The 22,057-nt window shown below is 49.1% G+C and overlaps 7 protein-coding genes; 2 read left to right on the top strand and 5 right to left on the bottom strand.

Annotated features, from left to right (window-relative positions):
* Nucleotides 1-509: 509 nt before the first annotated feature.
* On the top strand, nucleotides 510-914 carry FFUJ_07947 (uncharacterized protein; the record flags this gene model as incomplete). Its single annotated transcript, XM_023578257.1, has 1 exon — nucleotides 510-914. One exon carries the CDS (start codon nucleotides 510-512, stop codon nucleotides 912-914), a length of 405 nt encoding a protein of 134 aa, XP_023431093.1.
* Nucleotides 915-1,445: 531 nt separating this feature from the next.
* Nucleotides 1,446-2,318, bottom strand: FFUJ_07946 (probable alpha/beta fold family hydrolase; the record flags this gene model as incomplete). Its single annotated transcript, XM_023578256.1, has 1 exon — nucleotides 1,446-2,318. One exon carries the CDS (start codon nucleotides 2,316-2,318, stop codon nucleotides 1,446-1,448), a length of 873 nt encoding a protein of 290 aa, XP_023431092.1.
* Nucleotides 2,319-3,157: 839 nt separating this feature from the next.
* Nucleotides 3,158-3,819, bottom strand: FFUJ_07945 (uncharacterized protein; the record flags this gene model as incomplete). XM_023578255.1 has 2 exons in its annotated part: nucleotides 3,158-3,186; nucleotides 3,240-3,819. The coding sequence occupies 2 exons, from the start codon at nucleotides 3,817-3,819 to the stop codon at nucleotides 3,158-3,160; spliced, it is 609 nt and encodes a 202-aa protein (XP_023431091.1).
* A 3,219-nt stretch (nucleotides 3,820-7,038) lies between these two features.
* On the bottom strand, nucleotides 7,039-9,235 carry FFUJ_07944 (uncharacterized protein; the record flags this gene model as incomplete). XM_023578254.1 has 3 exons in its annotated part: nucleotides 7,039-7,702; nucleotides 7,769-8,639; nucleotides 8,704-9,235. The coding sequence occupies 3 exons, from the start codon at nucleotides 9,233-9,235 to the stop codon at nucleotides 7,039-7,041; spliced, it is 2,067 nt and encodes a 688-aa protein (XP_023431090.1).
* A 2,117-nt stretch (nucleotides 9,236-11,352) lies between these two features.
* Nucleotides 11,353-13,908, top strand: FFUJ_07943 (uncharacterized protein; the record flags this gene model as incomplete). The annotated part of the gene is made up of 1 exon (XM_023578253.1): nucleotides 11,353-13,908. One exon carries the CDS (start codon nucleotides 11,353-11,355, stop codon nucleotides 13,906-13,908), a length of 2,556 nt encoding a protein of 851 aa, XP_023431089.1.
* Nucleotides 13,909-14,351: 443 nt separating this feature from the next.
* Nucleotides 14,352-16,731, bottom strand: FFUJ_07942 (related to mei2 protein; the record flags this gene model as incomplete). XM_023578252.1 has 10 exons in its annotated part: nucleotides 14,352-14,500; nucleotides 14,553-14,667; nucleotides 14,717-14,796; nucleotides 14,847-14,919; nucleotides 14,974-15,022; nucleotides 15,072-15,193; nucleotides 15,246-15,650; nucleotides 15,793-16,047; nucleotides 16,103-16,273; nucleotides 16,327-16,731. The coding sequence occupies 10 exons, from the start codon at nucleotides 16,729-16,731 to the stop codon at nucleotides 14,352-14,354; spliced, it is 1,824 nt and encodes a 607-aa protein (XP_023431088.1).
* Nucleotides 16,732-21,554: 4,823 nt separating this feature from the next.
* Nucleotides 21,555-21,921, bottom strand: FFUJ_07941 (uncharacterized protein; the record flags this gene model as incomplete). XM_023578250.1 has 2 exons in its annotated part: nucleotides 21,555-21,627; nucleotides 21,707-21,921. The coding sequence occupies 2 exons, from the start codon at nucleotides 21,919-21,921 to the stop codon at nucleotides 21,555-21,557; spliced, it is 288 nt and encodes a 95-aa protein (XP_023431087.1).
* Nucleotides 21,922-22,057: the final 136 nt, after the last annotated feature.

The following is a 22,057-nucleotide window of genomic DNA, read 5'->3' as shown; positions in this document are numbered from 1 at the left end:
GTTGTAATGAGGACGGGTGTTTTGGCGAAGAGGTTTGGAATGGATATCAGCTTTGCAATGACGGCTTGTATGAATGAGTTGAGAATACCTCGCATGTAGATTTAATGTATCATGAGATCAAAATACACGATCACAACGTGCGGATCATTCCGTGTTCGCAGAATTGCCCTTTTCATCATGCCAGTTTCTGTATCATTGCCTTGTTCACGAAGCACAACGAGTGTTCGCATTTCACACCAGATATGGTCATTGCCCGAGCTTATAGAGTACTCATAGTGAGAACAGCGACACTTTCTATGAACAATGTCAGTATTACAACTTGCTCTGCGGCTCGTGCACATAGTTATGGACTGGGAATGCTCACTCAATGAGGGGGATTTCAAGCAATGAATAGGCGTCGACTCATCTGCTGACTTCACCTTTTCCCCTCAAGACATTCCATCTCAGCAATCTTATATCAACAAGGAAATACCTTTATCTGTCAAACGAACTACCCATCGACAACCACCATGAATTCCTTTATCGCATACACTGCTCTTCTCTTCCTCATTGTCCAAATCATCGGCACAGCACCCCCACAGCATATCTTCCACAAACCCCGAGACTTTCAACCCACTGGAGACCGGAGAGAAAACGGCCGACGATCTTTTGCCAACATGCATGCATGGTATGATATGCACATGGACAGTCGCGTGTGGGATATGTATCTCGGTCTCTGGTGGACCAAGCTCGTAATCGCTCTGCTCATTCTTGTCACTACTGGTCAGTTTCCGGGAACACTGATTGGATCGTTGGCTTACGTGGTGTTCTATTTCTTCCTGGCTCTGGTGTTGATAGTTACAGAGAGGCTTTGGGGTACCGTTTGCGGATTATTTGGGTTCCATGACCTACTTGCTACGTGGTTCGACCCGTGAACAACTAACTACATTGTATTTCGAGGTCAGGTGCCTTGTCCGAGTGAGTATAATGTTGCTGGCTAAGTCAATATTGCACCATTCACTTGGAGCCCTCTCCTGGGACTGCACCGTAAGTTGGTTTGCTAACACAATTATCAGAAATATCAGCATGACAAAGGTGGCATTATGTGAAGCCGGCAAGCCCATATACAGGACAGATAAAAAATAGAAAAGAGAAAAAGAAAAGTGGTAAAAAGACTTCTGCTGTATCAAACAAAATGCCCTCGTATTTCCAGCAAATGTTATGAATATGTGACTGTACCCAGTCTGATCTTCCCCCAAATCGTAGCTCTGTTGGTAAGATCGTGATAAACCTCAAAGATATTCAAAGGCTGTAATCAAGGATACATATTGACAATCAGAATGAAACAATTTTCATATTCCTATGTAACAGGAGCTTCTATCGTGAATATGGATGAAGAGAAGTCTTCTCACACAGGTTTTCTATTTCTAAACTCTTGCTGCAGTACAACTGACCCATACATAGACTCAAGGGATTGGTGCTTCAAACCATTCCTCGATAGCCTTGGTGAACTGATCAGGATCCTGAAGCGGCGCAAAGTGACTCACGCCAGTCAAAATCTCGACGTGGCTCCCATTGATAGCCTTGTGCAACTTCTCCGGCACATCTCTGTTCACAGCCTCCTCATGCTCAGCCCCAACAATGATAACCCTCGGTCCATCGATAGATCCAAGCTGCTCATCCGTGAACTGGGGAAGCGTAGCCTCCATCGTGGCAACTTTGGTGCCGAAGAGGGTGAAGTTGGCGTGAGGCTGTAGTTCAGCGTACTCAGTACGGCAGCGAGATACAAACTCCGAGAAGATATCTGTACTTGAGAACGTGGCGTTGGTCTGCTCGGGGTTGGCTGATCCTCCAAAGATGAAAGCCTTCTTGATGGGTTCTGACATGACAGGGTCGATGAGTGCAGCGAGAGTTGTGATGGCACCATCGGACCAGCCAACGACGTTGTACTCGGAGATGCCATGGCTCTTCAGCAGATCATTCGTATCTTGAGCGAACCCTTCATAAGTGAAGACATCGTTCTTGTTGAAGGTTGAACGACCGTGGCCTCGGCGATCAACAGCAATGACATAGTATCCGTGCTTGATAAGACGGGAGATGACGGATCCAAAGTATGCAGAGTAACCTAGACCGCCATGGTCCATAACAATAGGGATAGCATCCGCTTTTTTGTTGTACTCCTGCATCCAGAGAGAAACATTGTTGATGTGGGTTGTTTTGTGGGTGATGGGTGCTGGCAGGTCTGGCGTGGGTGGGAGAGTCAGCCAGATTGGCTTCTCCTGACGGGTAGCCAGACCGTTGGCGAGAGCTCCGAAAGCGAGCAATTGCTTGAACAACATTTTGAATGGATTGCTGGTTTCTTCAGTCACATTTCAGGGGCTGTAGAGGCATTATATATTCCAATTGGTGGTCTAAGCTGTAATACGAGATGGGCTAATACATCCCAGTCAATGCTCAACTGCCGGCGAGCACGGCTGTGAATAGAAACTCTAATCCAGGGAGCATAGTAATTTCCCTTAGAAAGACGCTATGCTAGGATATCCTAGTCGAAATACTGTGTTCTGCTTGGTGGATAGTATGTCCATAGAACTTTTCGACGCCGTTGCAAACTCTATCTTTCGCTTAGCGGACAACTCGGAGTCGATGATTATGCTATCACAGCGCTTATTAACAAAAGCGTCGTAATTTATACGACTATCCGAGGTTTCCGAGGAAGATTGGTCGCGTATACTTTGTGTTTCCAACTCTTGATTGAGCGTATGATAGGCTGTGAGTGTTTATTCGACACCAACTTGCACATCTTGCCATTTGCTTAGCATCAGCGATTGGGGAGTGAAGAAACCGTATTTTCAAGTCTCAAAGACTGGTTGGTCAGTCACATCGGCTATGACTTCAGGTGGAATGGAAAAGAGATGTGTAACAGGGAAGGGTCACTGATCACTCTAGTGATGCAAGGTCTCACGATATATCTAGGCAAGTTGAGATAATTGAAATATTAGATTCATTCATTATATAGTAACCCTCGCCTTCAAGCCATCCAGTGACCATGAGAAAGCGAGCCCAGTCCTAATCCATTCCCAGGGTTGATAGTTCATTACACGTGAAGGGTATGGCTTGACCCGAAGCCTGCCCATATTCAGGAGTACCTGCCCCCTCATCAAGTAGACTCCCAGCCTCTTTACTTGGCAATGATGATGTTGTTGTTGACTAGTGAAGAGTTAGCACTTGTTGAAAACAATCGATTCGATTTGATCACTTACCCTCTTTAGAGATGATAGTGATCTGGGGCTTCAAAGCAGCATCGATGAACTGAGCCAAGTTCAGGCCAGCAATGCCGTTGATGAGCCCAAGGTTCAGGTTGCCAAGGTCCAGTCGAGACAGCTCAAACTGGTCAAAGATACCAGTCTCGGCAATAGCAAGCATGGTGGAGAGCTGCTGGAGCTGGAGAAGAGACTGGAGGCTAAAGTCCCGAGAGGCGAAGAGATCTTGGAAGACGACGACGTTGAAGTTGTTTCGCTGGCTGAGGACCTGGAGCTTGCCGAGGTTGAGCTGGTTGACCCGGAGAAGGTAGTTGAGATCGACTTGGCTAAAGGCGAGGCCGCCTCGGTTGAGACGATCATCCTGGCGACCACGGCCAGCACGGTCCTCTCGGTCATCCTCGCGCTCGCCCTCACGGCCCTCCTCTCGTCCAGGCTCGCGGAGATCAGCACGGCCGTCCTCGCGGTCTCGGCTGGGGGCACTCTCATTGAGAGCAGCGCGCTCTTGAGAGAAAGTGGCAACACCGGGGGCGGCGGCAGCGAACGCGGCAGAGGCGATAACGAAGAAAGCTGAGAACTTCATCTTGAAAGGATTGAGAAGGTGGTTTGGTTGTGTGTTGAGTGAGTGAGTGAGGGTTGGAGTTGGACAGTAAATATCAAATGGGTATATGAATGTTGCGAGCACAGCTCTAAGGGCGAAACGGTGGAAGGAATGAAAGCCGACAAGAGCACAGCTGGAGAGTACAGTGTTAGTAAACTTGATGTTTGCAGTCGGGAATAGTGTTAATGGCTCACCTCTTTAGGAAATGACTGGTGTTTGGAAGGATGGACTGGGAGATGATTCTGAGATGAAGATTCGAATTATTTCAGCGGGAGTTCTTCCCCATCTTTATAGGTAAACTACTCACAAACATTGTCAGCTCAGATTCAGCGTTGTTTCTTGATCGGAAGCATTCCATCCCCAGAGCCGTGCTGGTCGAGCACGTCAAAACCGCCATGAAAGGCTCCTTGTCACCGGCAACACCAGAGGCCGGAGCTAGCCCTATGACGATACCGTACGGAAGCGTAATACAATGTCTCATGGTATCGATCTGGCGTGGTAGAATGCAACATGTCCCCGGAAGTGGGAACGCCAAGCTGGGCTCTTTTTCATCCGCTCAGGTCTTGCAGGGATCAAAGTGTCAGAGCTTCGGGGACTGCACGAGAGAGCGGAGCCGATGTGACTATAGGAGACATCAGATAAAGCCCAAGGCTGAGTTTCAGATCTCGACTTTGCACTGCAGATTCCTGTCTCCAAAAAGTTAAGGTTGGGTTTATGCTTCTTGGATCGACAGGGGTCTGGTGCATGCCCTGTCAGAGCGTGGATGGTTGGCGTCTCAACCTGTCAATCAGTCAGCAGGCATTAACACGGCTAGATGAACAAACGTCTCAGGTTTGTGACGGAAGAGCCATCACCGAAAGATACAGAGCCGCTCATTGGATGTAGTTCGTCGAAACACTTTCAGAACCTTAGTCGAACGGATGACGGGAAACTGTCATTGCCGATCCTTGACTTTGCACTTGACCGAATCAGAGAACCAGATGGCGAGTTGGGATTGCTCAGAGGAACTGCCGAAAAGTTGGACTAGAGTAGTAAAGTTGCCAATAGGGTAACCGGCCGTGAATATCAAGCCATGTTGAGATCTTTTGAATCTCAAGAGTTCAACGAAGCTCTTGCAGCCGATCAACATCTGGAGTGATGTGTGAATCGAGACTGAGAGCGGCTTTCGACAATTGGCCCTTCTCGGTAGGTTCGCTGTATCTCGTGGGACTCATTATTCATCTGATAATTTGTCCATGTCATATCCGACTCGACTGAAATCTTGGCTGTGAGACACTCGTCCAAAGTTGTGAACTTGCACAAACCATCTTGGCATCCATCAGACGAAGAATATTGAAATACCCAGGCCATAGTGCTTCAGGTAACTCGCTTCAGGATACTGAGAGCCTTTTTGCGTTGCAGTCGAGAATATGACAGGCTTAAATATTGACCGGGGGCAAATGAATATCCTTTCTTGGCAAGTATCGCAAGGTGCCCGGCCAAGTTTGTGTCTCCTCGGGCTTGGGTTGGGTTGAGTTTCGAAGAATAAGACAGGCAATTGCTGGGTTATTTGACCGGCTTAGTTCAATGTTAGTGTCTGCGAAGCAAAGAGAGTGACCTTGGACTCACTTGGTGTGGTAGCTATTCCATTGGGGAACTCAGCCAATTGCTCTTTCTTGGCCAAAGTCTAGTTGATAGTTTGAAACATCTCTCACAATTTCTGTGGCAAGACTTTGCTTATTCTTCGTCTGGTGTTGATATCAAAGCTGCCTGCTCGATTCGTCACAACTCGTCAGCGATATCGGACTCCCTCATCGCTCCCAGCACTGCAGACCGCCGTACCCGCTCGTCGAAGCTCAGTAACCGGTCTGAAGATCTCTCCCGATCTTTGAGAGAGCTTCGAATTTCTTTCTCTTTTGTTGAAAATCAAAGTGGTGCCTTGGCGACGATGCCGAGGACTTTGGCCACGGCGTCTGAGGAACTGAACAGCAAATAGAAGAAATCAATTCATGTCCGGCCAAGCTACTGCCGGCCATCAGCCGATAAGAAGTGGGATATGCTTCTGAAACCTCTTGGCTGGGAAGAATTCAATGATCAGTCCCGGCTACTGAGTTGGTTAAAAGGTTTTTGTCTCCCCTACCAAGTTTGGTTGACGATGAGGAACTGTCTGGCTGCTCTCAACTTCTGATTTCATATTGGATCTTCTCATTATCAGAGCATCAACGCTTACAAGACCCGGAACGGCTTCCCATCGCCGAACAAGAAAGAAGGCTCAGTACAGCATACGACACCCGACGGACCACGGTAGTATCTTTATATGCCCTGTTCCCCGTTATCTGTTTACATGGCTGACTTTTCATTCTACCTCCCAGGTTCTTAAATAGCATCTCAGGCATCCTAGCTACACGAAAACACCCTCACAGAGCCTCCAGCTTCCGAAAGCCAAAAGTCATGTCCAGGCTCTCAATATAACCTCCGAACGAGGCAACCCCTTTTCGTTCAAAGACACGACCCATAATTATCCTCTCCATTTTCAAGAGAAACATCATTGTCCTTCGAGGAGAGAGTGATAGTTCCCTCACTATATCTATCTCAGGAGAGAAACGAGACATCAGACAAGACAAGTCCAAATCTTCTCGACCTCAACACATAGTTGAGGTCCAGGAAGCAAGAAGACTTGTGACCTCTTTTCTAAGTTATGACAGAACTCAAGTAAGTCTAGGATAAGCTTGGTAGGATTTGAGGCCAGTCTATTCTATTCCAACACCTTGATTCAATATCAGAAGTTTTCTTGCTCCCCAAAGACCTGGCTCCGACCCAGGGTCCAAGTGCCAAACCAAGTGCTTTCCCTCCAATTTCCCAGCTTCAATATATGCTGCCTACCATTCTGCAGATTAGTCTCATCAGATGGTGCGCGGAGCTCTACAATGGTTGGGTGTATCGGCTTTCTCAAACGCCAACCGCACATGGTAATATCAAATTCATTGATATTAGGAATAACATAGGATTTTCGGAAAGGAGTCCCAACGTCAAAGTCGCTTCAAACTTGCTTGCCAAATAGATTCATCATGCTTGGACTACAGTAATCGCATCTGCTTGCATTCTCCTCATCGCACCTCTGTTGATCAACGCCTCTCCTCCAAGAGTCAGATGAAGAGGCCCTGGCTGCGAAGCGGTATTCTGCTCTGACGGCAGTCTCACCGATGCCGCCTCGGCTTGATGTCACATCTCATCAACTCCCACAATACCATTTATCTGCCTCATATCCGGTCTGGGCTCCCCCCACTCCTTAAGCTGACTTCCTATATGCGCCAAAGCATCAGCATCAAGAGTCTCCGTCCATGTAGGGGCACGTAGAATGAACCACATCAACGCAAAAAGCCCCATAACTTGAAGACATATCAGTACAGTGACAGTTATCACCGCTGCTGAATCCTTTTTGGGCTTTATGACTGCAGTTCCCGGGCTATAGAAGATGGGGCGCTTCTCAAATAGCGAGGCGGCTGTGGTGAGAAGGGCTTCGTTTGCAAAGAGCATGGCCTTTTCGAGTGCTTGTGTAGTGGCCTCTTCATTCTTGAGGCCATCGAAATAATAGTAAATCAAATCCTGCATTTTCAGACTATGCTTCCGATTTCTCACAGATGGACTGCACCAGCCCAGGTTGTACTCGCGCGGCATCATTCCAAGCAGTGGAAACAACGAGTTGTCACAGATATTTTCGATGGTCTGATTGTAAGTGTCACGATCAGCAACCCTAGCTGCTTGAAAGAAAGAGGAATTTCCAAACATAGCCAGAGCCACGGTCATGAGTGGACCTGGCACAGGGGGCCCTTGGTAGGTGTTGCTCGGTTTACCGCGATACTTTTGCAGTTCTTCGTCCGGGATTCTAGTCAGCGGTAAGTGGTTAGCCAGGGGCTGTCAAAGAGATATCATGACTGAATGGGGTGCATACTCTGCTGCTGGATATCTGTCACCTGGAAATGTTTGATCCCACTGAGGGCTATTGATATAATAATCGTTGAACTCATACTTGAGTTCTCGCCATGAAGGCCACTCGTCACGAAAGGGCCCAGGCTTTCCGCCGTTTGCGTTGTTCGGGAGCTGGAACCATCCTCTCCTTGAGACACTGTCGCATCTGAGGACGTAGCTATCATTATTTCGAAATTGTCCGGAGCTGTCTTGACCTCCAGGAATACCCCATTTCATAGACAACCACAAAGTCTCGTTGTGCTCTTGTTTGTCTCGACTTCTGTTCCAAGCCACAGTGTCATGACTTCCCTCAGCACAAATATCGACATTCAGCCACTCTTCTGTGAAAGATGGCGCGAATGGCTTGTCCCCCTTGCACTGTTTCGGAAAGCTTTTGGTCAAGTAACAATTTGCTGTAGAATCCATCCTGGCTGCGTGATGTCGATAAACTCCGGTGGCGGTGCCGTTAGGGACGGAAGACGCATAATATCGCCGTTTGCCCTTACCGTACGACGACTCCTGGTAGTACCAGTCGAAAGTCCGTCTGTTGTCCGTATAGTAATTTGGGCTCTCTCCAAGAGAAACCTCATCAGACCACAGATTGATTTGGATATCACTATTAGTGGAGCCGAGTAGCTTCTGGCTGGTCTTCATGACGACAACGTCTTGTGGGCAGAAGTTCAGATCGATGGGCTCCGCGTCCCGCGCAATGATCTGAGTATTTAAATCCTTGAAAGGAAACTTGCAAGCTCCCGAACCGCAATCCCGGTACGCCGCGGGATGCCCTTTGCACGTCAAAACGTTAATCTCTTCGTCTCGGACTAGGGTGGCTTGTATGGGTGGTTGGATAGCGGCTGTTCAGAAACGGTCAGTGTAGGGGGCATATGGTGCAGGATCAGGGGGCGTTCCCGGACTTACTGATCAGGATGAGGAAAGTCGCCAGCCAAAGGTAGAGTGACCGTTCCGTGATTTGAAGCTTGCTTGGAGGTTTAACCAGATATCGCGGGTCTAGCCATTCTCTATCTGTCAGCGCAAATAGCTGCAAGACGCTCAATTTCTGAGCTGGGCTTCGACGCTGCGTGTAGACGACCGCTCCATGGGCAAGGAGGCCAGAAACTATCGGGAGTCCAACAACACTTGAGAGTGCAGTGAGAGACCTGAGAGCAACACGCGATCTGTGCCAATTATTTACGTCTCCGGGGGTTATTGATCCCGCCTGGTTGAAGTATGATTCCTCGTTGATGGGCCTGATCATCAAAACACAAGTGAATATCCACGGTAGGACGAGAATAAGGAGATGGAACCCAAAGATCCATAACGAGCGTTTGTAGTAGCGAACGACTTGCTTATCTTTTGCTAAGCTCGAAGACTGCCGTGGTCGATGAGGCTCACGATCTGGATCATTGGTGAGTGTAACCACCGACCTGAGTTCAAACTCTTGGGGACCCATAATGAGTCAAGGGCGCGCATAATTAGCTGGTAAGTAAGGCTGATGATCGACGGGATTGTGGCTTCTTTTCAGCGCGGACGTATCATATATACCAAACATTAAAAAGAATCAGGGGGTTCTCGCCCAGCCTCACATTGCTGTTCGTGGTGATCTTAGGCGGCGGCAAAGACGGGATTGAACGAGGTTTGAGCCTTCTTGGCAATCCCACGTCAATTAAAAGTCGCTGCACAAGATCAGATGATGGCGAGTTGGGTGTTGCCTCTGGCCAGGGGGTGTTTTGTTTGTGCATGCTTCCAAGGAAATTCCTATCTCCTAATTGGCTTGGAGTTTCTCATCAAGGCCTCACGGCTATTTGAACGTGCCTAGAAATGAGGATGAAATTGGCTCTGGTACTTTTGTTCTTGGCAGGCCAAATTGTCACACGCAACACTGCGGCGTGGCTCGGACCAGCCAACGTTGAGTAAGGTTTCCATCGGTACGGGTTTGGGCCCCGGACGTGAATCGCAAAAGATGACATATAATATCATGATTGTCGACCTCGAGGAATGAGAAGTCTGAATTGGTTGGAAAGCAGGCACCCGATGGAGAATTCTGTAGGCCGGAGGGTTTCGTGGGGCGGTCTTTGCGATGTTGATGTTGATTTTGATTCTTCATGTAACATCTTGTCGATAATTTCTTCGCTATGACTCTATATTGAAGGGAATATGGATGAGATCATGAGCCGAAAGGTGCGTATCCGTTGTCGTAGAAAGGCAGGTATTTTTGTTTCTCATGCCAAGTCGCGATATGACACGAATCTGCGCGCGAGAACGTGAAGGATAGGATAGGGAAGAAAAGGCTAGTGAATGAAACAATTGGTCAGTAAGTTATGCGCATTATCTTCTTTCATTACTCACAGGGAAGCAACAGCGACGAGCTCTTGGACTTTCAATGGCAACGAGGCCGGGATCTGGCTATACACGCCAGCGCCCCCTCGAAAGTCGCAATGCATGCGGCGGCGCAGGAATGAGGCAGACGGCAGGAAATAGCAATATTACATAAATCTGGCATTAAGGGTACCCGAGCTTCGATTAGGCTGGTCCCTGTTGCGTTTGCGATGTTGGATTGGATTTAGATGAAAGGTCCATGTAAAGTAGAGGTTTGGCCACAACCGCAAAGTGTAACTGACAGAGGAGGTAGGCATCCGTGCAAGCAACAAAGTGTGACTCAAATGAAGGGAAATTTATATGAAAAAACATCTTGAAATGAACTTGATAACAAATAAAACAATTTACTCACCCCACAGGTTGCTCTAAAGCAAACCGTTTCGTCAGTATCAAGCAAAGGCATTTTACATGGATCTCAATTCTTACATATCTACCATAAGGAGAGTCACCGTCTCAATCTGGGCTCATCAAACACCAGATACCCGAGTTTATATACTTTGGTTATTCTTTGTAATTTTTCTGAACCTCAAAACACACTGAAATCAAGTCATCTAAAGGCGTTGCTATTCCTCCAAGCCATTTTTCTAAAGCACAGGACCCTATAGTGAAGAACTCGCATTATCCGCAGATGCCCATCATTAATCAATGTATGCTCTACTAAGCTTCTGTGTCTCTTGTCCTGATATTTTGGGCCTAGTATCAACAAACAAACAGTTCATGATTAGCTGAATGCCCACCAGCTTGGTATCTCTCTTCTCAAATCTACTTCGTCCGATGTCAATCCACCCTGTTTCATGGCATTGGCCTCAACAACGAGGTCACGTCTTTAGTCAAGTCCCCAGTTTCGAGTCTTTTACGAATTATAGAGGCCATAGTGAACGTGTGTTTCCGTGTGTAAGTCATCAACGCCCAATTTCTATTTTTACCTCGATCTAAGAAATGGATCTAATCAACAAGACACACTTTACTGTTGGTGCACCAATCAGCATCTGACAACGTCAGTGGGCCACGCTGAAGTTAAACGAGCCTGGGCTACGGGGTAAGGTACGGGATACGCTACACCTACTTCGTGTCTAGTTCGACGCTGATCAACGACACGACACAAACCCAACCTCCATCCATAATTCAACACCATTTCCATTAATTCGACCTCAGCGACGCTTCAATGTGCCGCCAACACTCGAGGTCACGATGCCTTCGCTAGGCTCAGCCCTTCTACGATCCCTGGCACTCATCGCAGCCTGGACACAAGCCCAGACCGAGGCCCAGTCCCACGAACCCAATGTCATCCCTGACCTAATCGACTTGACCTGCGATGCCCGAACCATCAACTACATTACCCACACGCTGCCCCAAGCTTGCCTCACAAGCTCCTGGACGAGCACTTCTGTGAGCGCAACCACTTCAGATGCCAATTCGACCTCCGACGCCTCCCCCGACTCGACACAAAGCGATGCGCCACCCTCAAACACACAAAGCGAGTCCCCTTCCCAATCCCAGTCCCAACCGTCAGCGTCCACCGCCACTGCCGCCAAAGATGACCCGGAAGACGCCGCTGCAGATGGAGATGCAAAGCCTTTCATGTCTTTCGAGGACTGGAAGGCCATGATGTTGAAACAGACCGGGCAGGACCCTCAAAACCTACACAGGAACGCCAAGCCCCGCGACAGGACACCCCCGGATATGGGCTACGGCGGTCTCGGCGAGGAAGATGAGATATCCCTGAACTTTGGCAGCTACATGGATGACACGGGGGAGCAACAGGAGCGCCCTTCAGATCTCGAACAAGCTAAGAACGAGGGATCAGGAAAGGATGGCCGTGGTGTTGCAATCCATAGAAACAAAGATGCTGGCAAGACTTGCAAGGAACGCTTCTCATACTCGTCCTTCGATGCCGGCGCCACCATTCTCAAGACGAGCCCCGGCGCAAGGAATGCAAAGGCAATTCTCGTCGAGAACAAAGACTCTTACCTACTCTTCGAGTGTAGTGCCAAGGAGAAGTGGTTTATTGTCGAACTGAGCGATGATGTCTACATCGATACCGTTGTCCTCGCCAACTTCGAGTTCTTTTCTAGTATGATCCAAACTTTTACTGTCAGCGTTAGTGACCGGTACCCAGTCAAGAGGGACGAGTGGAAACAGATCGGAGTGTTTCAGGCAGAGAACTCACGAGCTATTCAGCCCTTCTTGGTAGAGAATGCCCAGATCTTCTCCAAGTATGTCCGCATCGACTATCTCACCCATTACGGAAAACAGTACTACTGCCCCGTTTCATTACTTCGAATCCATGGCTCGCGCTTCTTCGCTGCATTCAACGAAGATCGTAACGATGATACGAATGAGGCTGAGGAGGCCAAAGTGACTCCTCAAGCTCTCCCTTCAGGAGAAGAGCCGGCCAAATCCCAAGAGCTCGAGAGTCCTCCTGAGCCTGCTAAGCCCGCTAAGCCCAGCTCGATGGGATTAATGCCATTCTGTGAGGTCAACACCGCTTCGCAACTACTTTTTGAGCCGTTGTTCTGCTCTGCCTCCCTCAATCAAACTACACAACCAATCTCAAACCCCAGCAGCTCTGCTGAAGTCACCAGTGCTGCATCCACAACCAACTCCCCTGACGAGAGGGCACAAAAGGGGACTTCAACACCACACATTCCCCGATCAGAGCACCCTGCAAGTGAAGAGCCCACGGCCTCATCATCTTCCACCACTGCATCTCCAAGCGCCACGCCCGCTGTGTCCCCGACCAGCCCATCCTCCATCTCATCCTCCAACGTCGAATCCCCTTCAAACTCCACCACTTCTGCAGCAGGCACAAAGACGACCGCAACACCATCTTCCTCGACGTCATCATCTACTCAGAAGCCCTCCCCTGCCAATACTGTTAATGCCAAGAAGGGCTCCACGGGAACGGCCTCTGGCTCACCGGCCTCGCCAACTGTTCAAGAAGGATTCTTCAAGTCCATCTCCAAGCGTCTTACAATCGTTGAAACCAACCTCACACTCTCCCTCAAATACGTCGAGGACCAAGCCCGCCACATGTCCGAGACTCTGCACCGCACAGAGCAGAAGCAACTTTCAAAAACGACACTGTTCCTCGAGAACCTCAACAAGACCGTCCTCGCCGAGCTGCGCTCCGTTCGTGAGCAGTACGATCAGATCTGGCAGTCAACGGTCCTGGCTCTGGAGAGCCAGCGCGAGCAGTCCAACAGAGAGATAGTTGCCCTCAGCGCTCGCCTCAACCTCCTGGCCGACGAGGTCGTCTTTCAGAAACGCATGGCCATAGTACAAGCCGTGTTACTCATGTCATGTCTGATCCTCGTCATCTTCTCCCGAGGTGTGCCACTACATCACCTCGCACCTTTTTCGGACCAGGCTGGTCTCGCTTCTTACGACGGTGCATCATCGCCGGCTCGCGTTCGAGCCATGCATGGAGGTGCATACGACGGAGAAGATGCAGTGTTACTGGCAGCCCGTCAGAGAAGCCAATATGCTCCTACATCAAGAGGAGACGATGGTGCTACTGAATTACAACGAGGGCCTTTTGCCGACGACATACATCATGATCGTGTTGAATGCGAGCAGCTTTCACCTCCTCCAACGCCAAGATCTTCTGGGGGCTTTTCTTCTTCGTCTGATCTATCGCCCCCATCCCACGACACAAAGCCGAATGTGTTGCGTCGCTCGATCGCGCAACCTACCAATTCGCGAAAACCGTTACCAGCGCTGCCCGAGAATCCATCTTCTCCATGACTGTTAAAAGTTAGCTACGTCTTAAATAGAATCAATAAACGAAAAGCGTCATAGAACTGCAGTTGAACATAAATATCTGTGTCTCGCGTGATCCAGCGTCTACTTGGTGACCCTTGCTACAATGTTACCGTCACAAAACACATCCCGAGGTTTGGCTGATGAAATCTATTCTGCGCTTGCCAAGTACTAGGTATCTACGTGCATCAAGATGCTACCAGTTGCTGCTACTTAGGGGTAGAGTCCAATGGAGATTGTACCAAAGGAGATCCTGCAGAATAGTCAGACCATTCAAAGGTCTTCGAAAATTTAGTTACGGCCATGCCCAAGACCTCAAGATCTCAAAGAGAATCAAAAGAGATCAACCACTCCAAAGCTCAAGATGACTTTTGAAAAAAAAAACGATCAAAAATCAAGATAGTCTCCGGGTGATGTCCGGCGCTCACTTAGTAGCGGCCACGACCGTGGTAGGGGATGACACCTGACCCATAGGAGATTTCCTCCAGTTCAGCCAAGCGAGTGCCGCGATCGTACTGCGAGTGACGACGACGCTGCTCGTCACGGAAGTATTGCCCAGCTGTAGGCGTGAAGAGTCCTATAGTATGTCAGTGACTTGTCATTGCGGTTGATCATGAAGAACTGCTTACCAACGTGTTCAGCGTTCTCAACCGAGCGCTTCATTTTGGACTGATTGTCCGGGCCAGGGAACGGTTCCTCTCGACCCACGAGGTTGGGATCATCACTGTGAATAGTGTAGAACAGCTTTATCTATTAGTTGGTGAAGGTGAATAGTAAGCCATCGGCCACTGACCTTCGGACGATAGTGCTCTGCCTCAAGCATCACGGACGAGTTGCGAAACTTCTGCACAAGGCAGTCCTTTCCCTGGATAGCTGCTGTATGTCAGTGACTGCGGCACAATAGGAGAGAAAGGAAAGCTTACTCGCATAGGAGATCTCAGCGACCTTGTCCGAGCGGAAGCAGTTCCAGCGTTTGTTAGCTCGTGCCTGGAAGAACTACCCTCAAGTTAGAATATCAACAAGATGGGAATATTCTCAGCGGTAACTAACGTCGATGATGTACTCCGCTTTGACGAAGTTGATGAAGGCGTAGCCGACGCTGGGGAATGGTCAGTATTGGAGTCAGGTATCACTGGGGTTGTACTTACTTGCAATCGTTGGCAAAGTCAATTCGCAGGTACATAAAGTCGTACCGACCAAAAGAGGAAACATCCACGATCTTCTTCAAAAGAGGCTGGTCCACCTTGTTCGGAATGTTGCGAAGCATTATCTATCGAGATGTCAGGGCTGATGGTGATGCAAGAGAGGGCGGTAGGACTTACGGTGGTTCGCACGTCACGTCCGGCGATGAGCTCGTTGAGGTCAACAATGTTGTTCAGCCCACGAGAGCCACGACCATACCGGCCCGCACCTCGACGCGGGTCGAACCTCCCGAAGCCGTTTGGGTTCGTAAGCGCCAGGGTGTTGGACGCGCCGGGGGGCCCAAACTGCTGCCCAGTAAAAGGATGTTGCTGAAGGGTCGGGGGAAATGGAATGCTGGCAGCGCCAGCTGCCGCAAATGGGTTTCCCTGTGGAGCGTTGAGCGCGAAGAAGCTTTGGTGACGACCTCGGTCGACACCGCGGGTACCTTGCTGGATGGCCATATTCCCGAAGGCACCAGCGAGTTGGTTGTCGACAGAGGCTGCATTGCCAACGTCCTCTGGTTTAGACAGGGTAATGACGACGCCCTGACCAGGTTAGAGAATACAACTTGAGAAGAAGGATCTGAAGACGGAGCTTGTTGGGAGAGGAGGGGGGAGATGTATGAGAAGAGATCAAGAGGAAGAGATACTAGAAAATGGGAAGAGAAATTGATGAGAAAAGACTTACGCCGGTGGTAATGCCGTTACCGAAGGCCTTGAAAGCGACGAAGGCGTCGGCAGCTTTGCAGAACTGGGCGACACCGCGGAAGGCTCCGTTGGGGTAACTCAAGTGTCTGAGCAGCGCAAAGAGCTGGCCGTAGACATTCAGGGCTCGCTGGGCGATCTCATCAACATGAGCTGGATCGATGATGGAAAAGTTAAGAACGTTGACCTCGATGCTGAGCTGTCTAAGCTCGGAGAATCGTACAAGGCCAAGGTCCAGCTGTACAATGTAGTTAGCAAAAGAATGAAGAGGTGAGATGAGGAAAGAAACTTACGCGCTCAGGTCGTATCTTCACGTACGCCGTGAACCAGCCTTTGGGGGCCTTGCGAATGGCGTAGAAGGCCCAGGCGGCATCACGGAGGTCTTCGAAGACGACGTACACATGTCCTCCGTCAGTCTCCAGGTTGCGTCCGCCGTGGAACCTGACTCCCTTTTGGGTAAGCTCCTATAAACTCGTCAGGACATTTTGCGTTTCACTAGATCACAAATGGTACTTACAGTGATGTAATTGCCGAGTTCGACGATGGAAGGCGCAGGAGTGTCACAGACCTCGATGCGGTGTGAGATGTCCATATCGTGGCTTAGAGCTCCAGCGACAGTGGGACTACCCTCTGGGTAGAATACGAGTGCGTTCTTGCCTCTGAACCTCTGACCAAGGGGCTCGAAGGAAGAAGCCGTAGCAGACAGAGTACTCCCATGGGAAACACTGCTATCAACGAACGGGTCTTCCGGGGCCTGGCTTTGACCAAGATAGTTGTTGCCCTGGACAGAAGTGCCCTGGGAGCTCTCGGCAGGAGAGAAGACGGTGATCTGGGTGTTGGGGGTACCCTGGATCGAGTCAGCAGCTCCCTCAGCAGGAGAAGACATGTTTGCGTAGACACGATGGTCCGCACGAGAAGACATGTTGTCGATGGAGGACAAGATGTCACAACAAAATGATGAGTAGATGAAATCTGAAGTTTGACTTGTATGCGTGCTTCTCAAGAAGCTGAAAGAAAAGAAGAAATGCGACCGAGATCAAAACCCAAAGATCCTGTTCCACATCCAAGTTGGATAGTGAAGTCGGAATGATGTTGAGGTGGGTGAAGAAGAAAGGAAGAGAGGGAGGGGGGGAAGGAAAGCTGGGAGCGGCTTGGGTAGGAGGGAGATGCGTGAGTGGGGCTGCCTCAGGGCAAGTTGAGAATAGGCGGAGTGCAGGTAGGAATAATGGCAGGAGCAGACGGGTGGGTTGTAGGCCAAGGTAGAGGAGAAGCTAGCCTCAGGGGCCTAAGTTGCAGGGACGTAGTAGGCGAACTTATTGGTTTACAGAGACTCAGCAGATGGGACCCACGTGTAATAGAGACATATCAACAGTGTATTTCCCCTAGTAAACTCATCCAGCCCCCTATTGCGTCTGATATATATGCGGCTCAGTCCCTAAATCTCAACGACCAACGCGTCTTAACCTCTTGCTGCCCCGGCAACGGCTTCTCTCCTCTCCTTGATTCACGAGGCCATTCCTGCATATATAATTTCGTTCTCCTTTACTGAATTAATATGTGTGTGAGTTGTGTGCTTGGTCTCATGGGGTCTCGTGATATCACGATATTGAACTCCCAAGTTGAGACCGATGATCGGTCCTTTGGGCCTCCCAACCCCGCCCGTGACTCCGAAGCTTTGACTAGGTACCTTGATGCATCTCTTGATTTCGTAACTATCTATTTATCATGGTGTCTCCGTGGTGTTGAGGCTATTCGTGACGGTGATCCGTATACTATACATATAGATATGCTCGTCTGTTACTCCGCGATGATGCTTCCAACATGCGTGCGCTTTTGAAATAAACTATCCTCGCTCATTCTCTGGCATCTATTGTATACTAAAAAGTGATATTTGCATTGTAGATATGTTGTGCTGATGTTTCGGTTGTCGAGTGTCTGGCGGTGCGAGCGAGGTTATTCACAACGCTGGGCCCCTGGGACTCGCTGCCAGAACTACCCCTCCACTAATTCCATGCAGCCCGTACGTCATTCCCAGTATAGGCCCCCTATAACATTCCATTTTGCCCTAATGCTAGTGAATTTGATGCTATTCGGGGATTGCGTTCTTTGTCTAACATCAAAGTGTTTGCCCCAGTCTTTGGGTCATGGTCCTTGATTTCCGGTATTTCTTTGATACTTACAGCAATCAACGATGCCTGGCCTTTCCCAACGAGTCAAGCTTGCCCAGAGCGACGGCTAACAACTTCCCTTTGACTTGTCCTTCTTTCGCATAATGGAATTCATGTGGCGGTGATGGTGGTGACTAATATCTCAACGTAGTACATGTCCCATCTTTCCAGCACTCTATTGAAGTCCCCAACATCCCAGGTACATGCCCAGAGACTTCTCTCATCTTTCCTAAGCTTCTTCCTCGTACTGACCGTCATGAGATGCAGATAAGTGTAACAAACCATGTGAGACGGTACAAGAGACGATATCCAACGAACGATCAAGCAGCAACCTCAGCGGCAGCGCCCCCTCAACCCTACACATCACAGCAGCAGCGCCATCATGAGTTCTAAACAATCCTTTCTCTCGGTCCCAAGAGGCATTGGATGATGTAGGAACAAGGGCTAATGTGCCCAGGGGCGCGGCGCTCTTGAGCCAGACGGCCAGCTCGAGCTCCTCAGGAAGCGGAGAGAGTGGAACAGGACGCTTCTATGCTTTCTCAATATTCTTTCAGAGATAATGAGAGTATCAAGACAAGAAGCCGCTGGGTGTTTGGCTCGTGGGTGTCTCGCTTGTGTTGAGCGCCTGTATGGTTTATGAGAAGGCAAGTCCACGAAGACACGAGAGATAGTATCACAATGACAGCTCGGCTCCTCAAACCTTCAGAGATATATAGGGATTTCTCAGAAACTCAGAACTGTTTCCTTCCGTCTGGCTCTCCTTCCCTTGCTCAGAGACCAATCACGACACTGCGACCAAAGGACGTGAAGAGCTGCCACCAGATGGCCCAGGAGGCTCTTCGACTCCTTGGCCTTCGATGACTCTTACCAAGCTTTCTTGAGCTGTTTCAGTCTGTCCTTATTTGTGCTTCGCAGTCTAATCAAGCGTGCTGGTCCTGGGGTGGCTAAAGGGGCGTTCAGGGGTAACTCGGAGTGCAGGAACCGACAGCCAAATCCTCTTCCACCACGAACAGTTGCGCGCCTGATAGCGACAAATCCAGCTTCTTATATGCTTCGACAGTAATCTTCTGTATTACGGAGTGGCTAGGTGCTCGCACTCAAGTGTTAGATTCAAAGGGGGAAGTTGGTGCTGCTCACAGATCCCACACCCCAAGGTCTGACCATAAACAAGGGCGCCAATGACTCTAAGTAATCATCATTATTGGTAACTGATGTTGCTTCAAAACCTGGAGCCAACTGGTTCGTACACAGGATGCTGTCTAGCGTTTGAATTTGAGCTTTTGGTTGAGATTTATCGAATCTTCAAACGCGGCGCTTTTTTTTCTGGGACTTCCTATGCGGATGACTGGTGGCCAATCATGACCTCATTATAATCACCTACCTTCCCTTTATGTATTATCGAGAAATATACAGTGTGCTGACTTCTATCGTTAATTCCAGGTTTCTGTTTTCGCTGAACCTCTGAGCCCACCGACCGCCGCTCGCAAGACACGCCAAGTATCGCAGTCGACCAGACAAAAGGCTTTCCCCTGTCATCTATAGTTATATGAACAAGAAGGGCGTCGAGTATCTCTGGAATTGGGGTCGAGCGTAGCTCTTGGGTGTGATAGGAGGTGGATGGTCCTTTAGTAGACCCAGCCATGCAGAAGTGCGCAGGACTCTGTTGGACTTCACAAAACATACAGATTGTGGAACTCAGAAGGATAAGAACTCTCATGTCTTAAACTTCAGGGTTCGCGTTTCTGAGAAATTATCACTTTGTCCGGTGGTGTTGGAATAGCTGCTGAGAGAAGACGGGTTAGGAATCCAAGCATTCATATACATTCTGTGTATATTGTCGTTTATGTTGCCTCAAAACTCCTGACTTCTGAAAGGCTCAGCGTAGTGTATATGTAATACCTTGGCTTGTCCTCCGATCCAAGATTGACATTCAGGAGTAGTTAAAGACACTTAGAGGATGACCTTGTGCTTACAGACTTGAAATTGGCCAGTCCTCCTTCCCTTCGCTATTCATCAGATGCAGGATCATACTTGTCCACGGACTCTAAGTCCGATCGGAGAGCGAGGATGTCACTACTGCACCTAAAGTTGTTGACTCCAGCATGATAAAAACATCTCAATCATATTTATAACAATTTGCGATAAAAGATCAAAACTGTTCTTGTAGCCTTGGAATTGTTCTTGACACCTTCAGCAGCGCGGTGTATTGAAATATTTGACTATTCTGGCTATCATAAGAATCAGGCTCCTCAGACACTGGCTCCTCAGACATTGAATGTGGTATTTAGCATGCGACTTTCCAAGGGCCTCTGTTTGTGGAATAGCAGTTCATGAGGTGGGTCACTATCCACTGCCATCTTGTCATCTCACCTAGGTTAGGGACATCTCACAATCTTCCAGTTTTCGTGAAACAGGCATTGCAGAAACCGTCAAAGTATTTGGGGCAGGTTTGAATTGAGAACTAGATGTGTTACTTGCAGTTGATACCAGAACCCTGTCGTCGTCCCTTCAGCCATGCACCAAAGCTCTCACGGCTTTCTTTCATCTTGGCGACTATTTCGTTAATGCCTTGAACTGTCACGGATGTGCTCCATTGAATGCTCCTGATATATCCTTGATCAGCCTTCCTGCGTAGTTATTGCTGACGGTTCTTTGTGTAAATTTACTAGTTGTTAGGGCCCTCAGCGGTTGAGACCACCTTTCGTGGCTTGGGGTTGAGGTACGCCTTGATCTGGTTCAGGATGGCTGCTGTTCGACCTCTGGAGCCCATGACAGACAGTCATTATCCAAACCAAGTAGTACAGAGAAGATAGAGGGGTCGTGGTATTTAGTCATGATAATGACTGCCTACCATGGGTTTTCTACGTCGAAACGAAGATAGTCGTTCGACTCAAATATGTCCAGTGCCGTATGACGATTACGGTTCTGGACTCCACGATGTAAGTTGTATGAGAATGGTGGATCGGACTTTTCCATGGGAAAGAGTTTTGTCTCTTTCCATTTCCCCAAAACGCTCGCGGCTCTCTTTCATCTTGGCCACAACTTCTTTGACGTCTCTCTCCATGCGGATCCGACTGTTGTAGTTTGATATGGAACACCCACGACAGTCTGCGCTGATCCCAACCAAGAACAGCAGTTCTTGATTGGGATATTGACAGCCCGCCGTGGATATCCCGGACCAAACCGAAGATGGCCATTCTTCTCAAACATGTCCATAGTTAAGGATCTTGTCTGTCCTCATCTCCACGAAACACTCACAGCTCTCTTTCATCTTTGCAACAACTTCTTCGGCATCTCTCTCCATATAGATGCGACTATTGTATCTGGTCGGGATGATGATAGCCTGCTCGGGATGTTCAAGGTCAAACCGAAGAAAGTTGGTATCGAACATCTCCGTGGTCAGGGGGTAGTGGTGGCTCATATATGGTGACAGCCTGTTCGAGATATTCGAGATCGAAACGGAGAAAGTCGTTTGTTTCGAACATGCCGGGGGCTAATGACCTTGTCTGCTCCGCTGGCGGGTGTCGTCGATTTGTTTCTGCTTGGGTTCTGTTCGCCCCATCGCGCCGAAATGCTCTCATCTTTTCGTCATGCTTGCAACGATATCATCTCCGCCTTCCTGCATCATGCGGCCGTTGTATTCGTAGGCACTAGATCAAATGTGATGTCAAAAAATCGTCCGCTGGTATCGACAACTCAATGCAGTTGAGCTTGATATTGGCAACATACTTCTTAGCAGCGGCTGAGTCTCGAAAACCCACACAGGCGAACTTGAACGCAGTTCCAGTGCTGGCTAGGTCATCCTCGACGAAGACTCGTACTAATGCTGCCTTTCTAGGATGCTCCAGGTCGACGCTCAGATAATCATTGCTCTCGAACATGTCCGGGCTCACCGGCCAAGAGGGACCCCCTTGGCCTTTGAGGCGCCACATTTGCCTTTCCATGAGGAAAGACGAGTCCCTGTTACTAGGCGAGTGACGTTAGCGGCCTGCAGGATGAATACCAGGATGTCTTCCTCGTACCGAAAACAGGGCCTGTCCAAGCCCAACAGCTAGTCGGATGGTCTTGAAGCTGCAGCTT

Source organism: Fusarium fujikuroi, chromosome FFUJ_chr05, assembly GCF_900079805.1.
Source record: "Fusarium fujikuroi IMI 58289 draft genome, chromosome FFUJ_chr05".
In the NCBI taxonomy this organism is placed as follows: Eukaryota; Fungi; Ascomycota; class Sordariomycetes; order Hypocreales; family Nectriaceae; genus Fusarium; species Fusarium fujikuroi.
The sequence above is the reverse complement of the archived record's forward strand: the minus strand, read 5'-3'. Positions and strand labels throughout refer to the sequence as shown.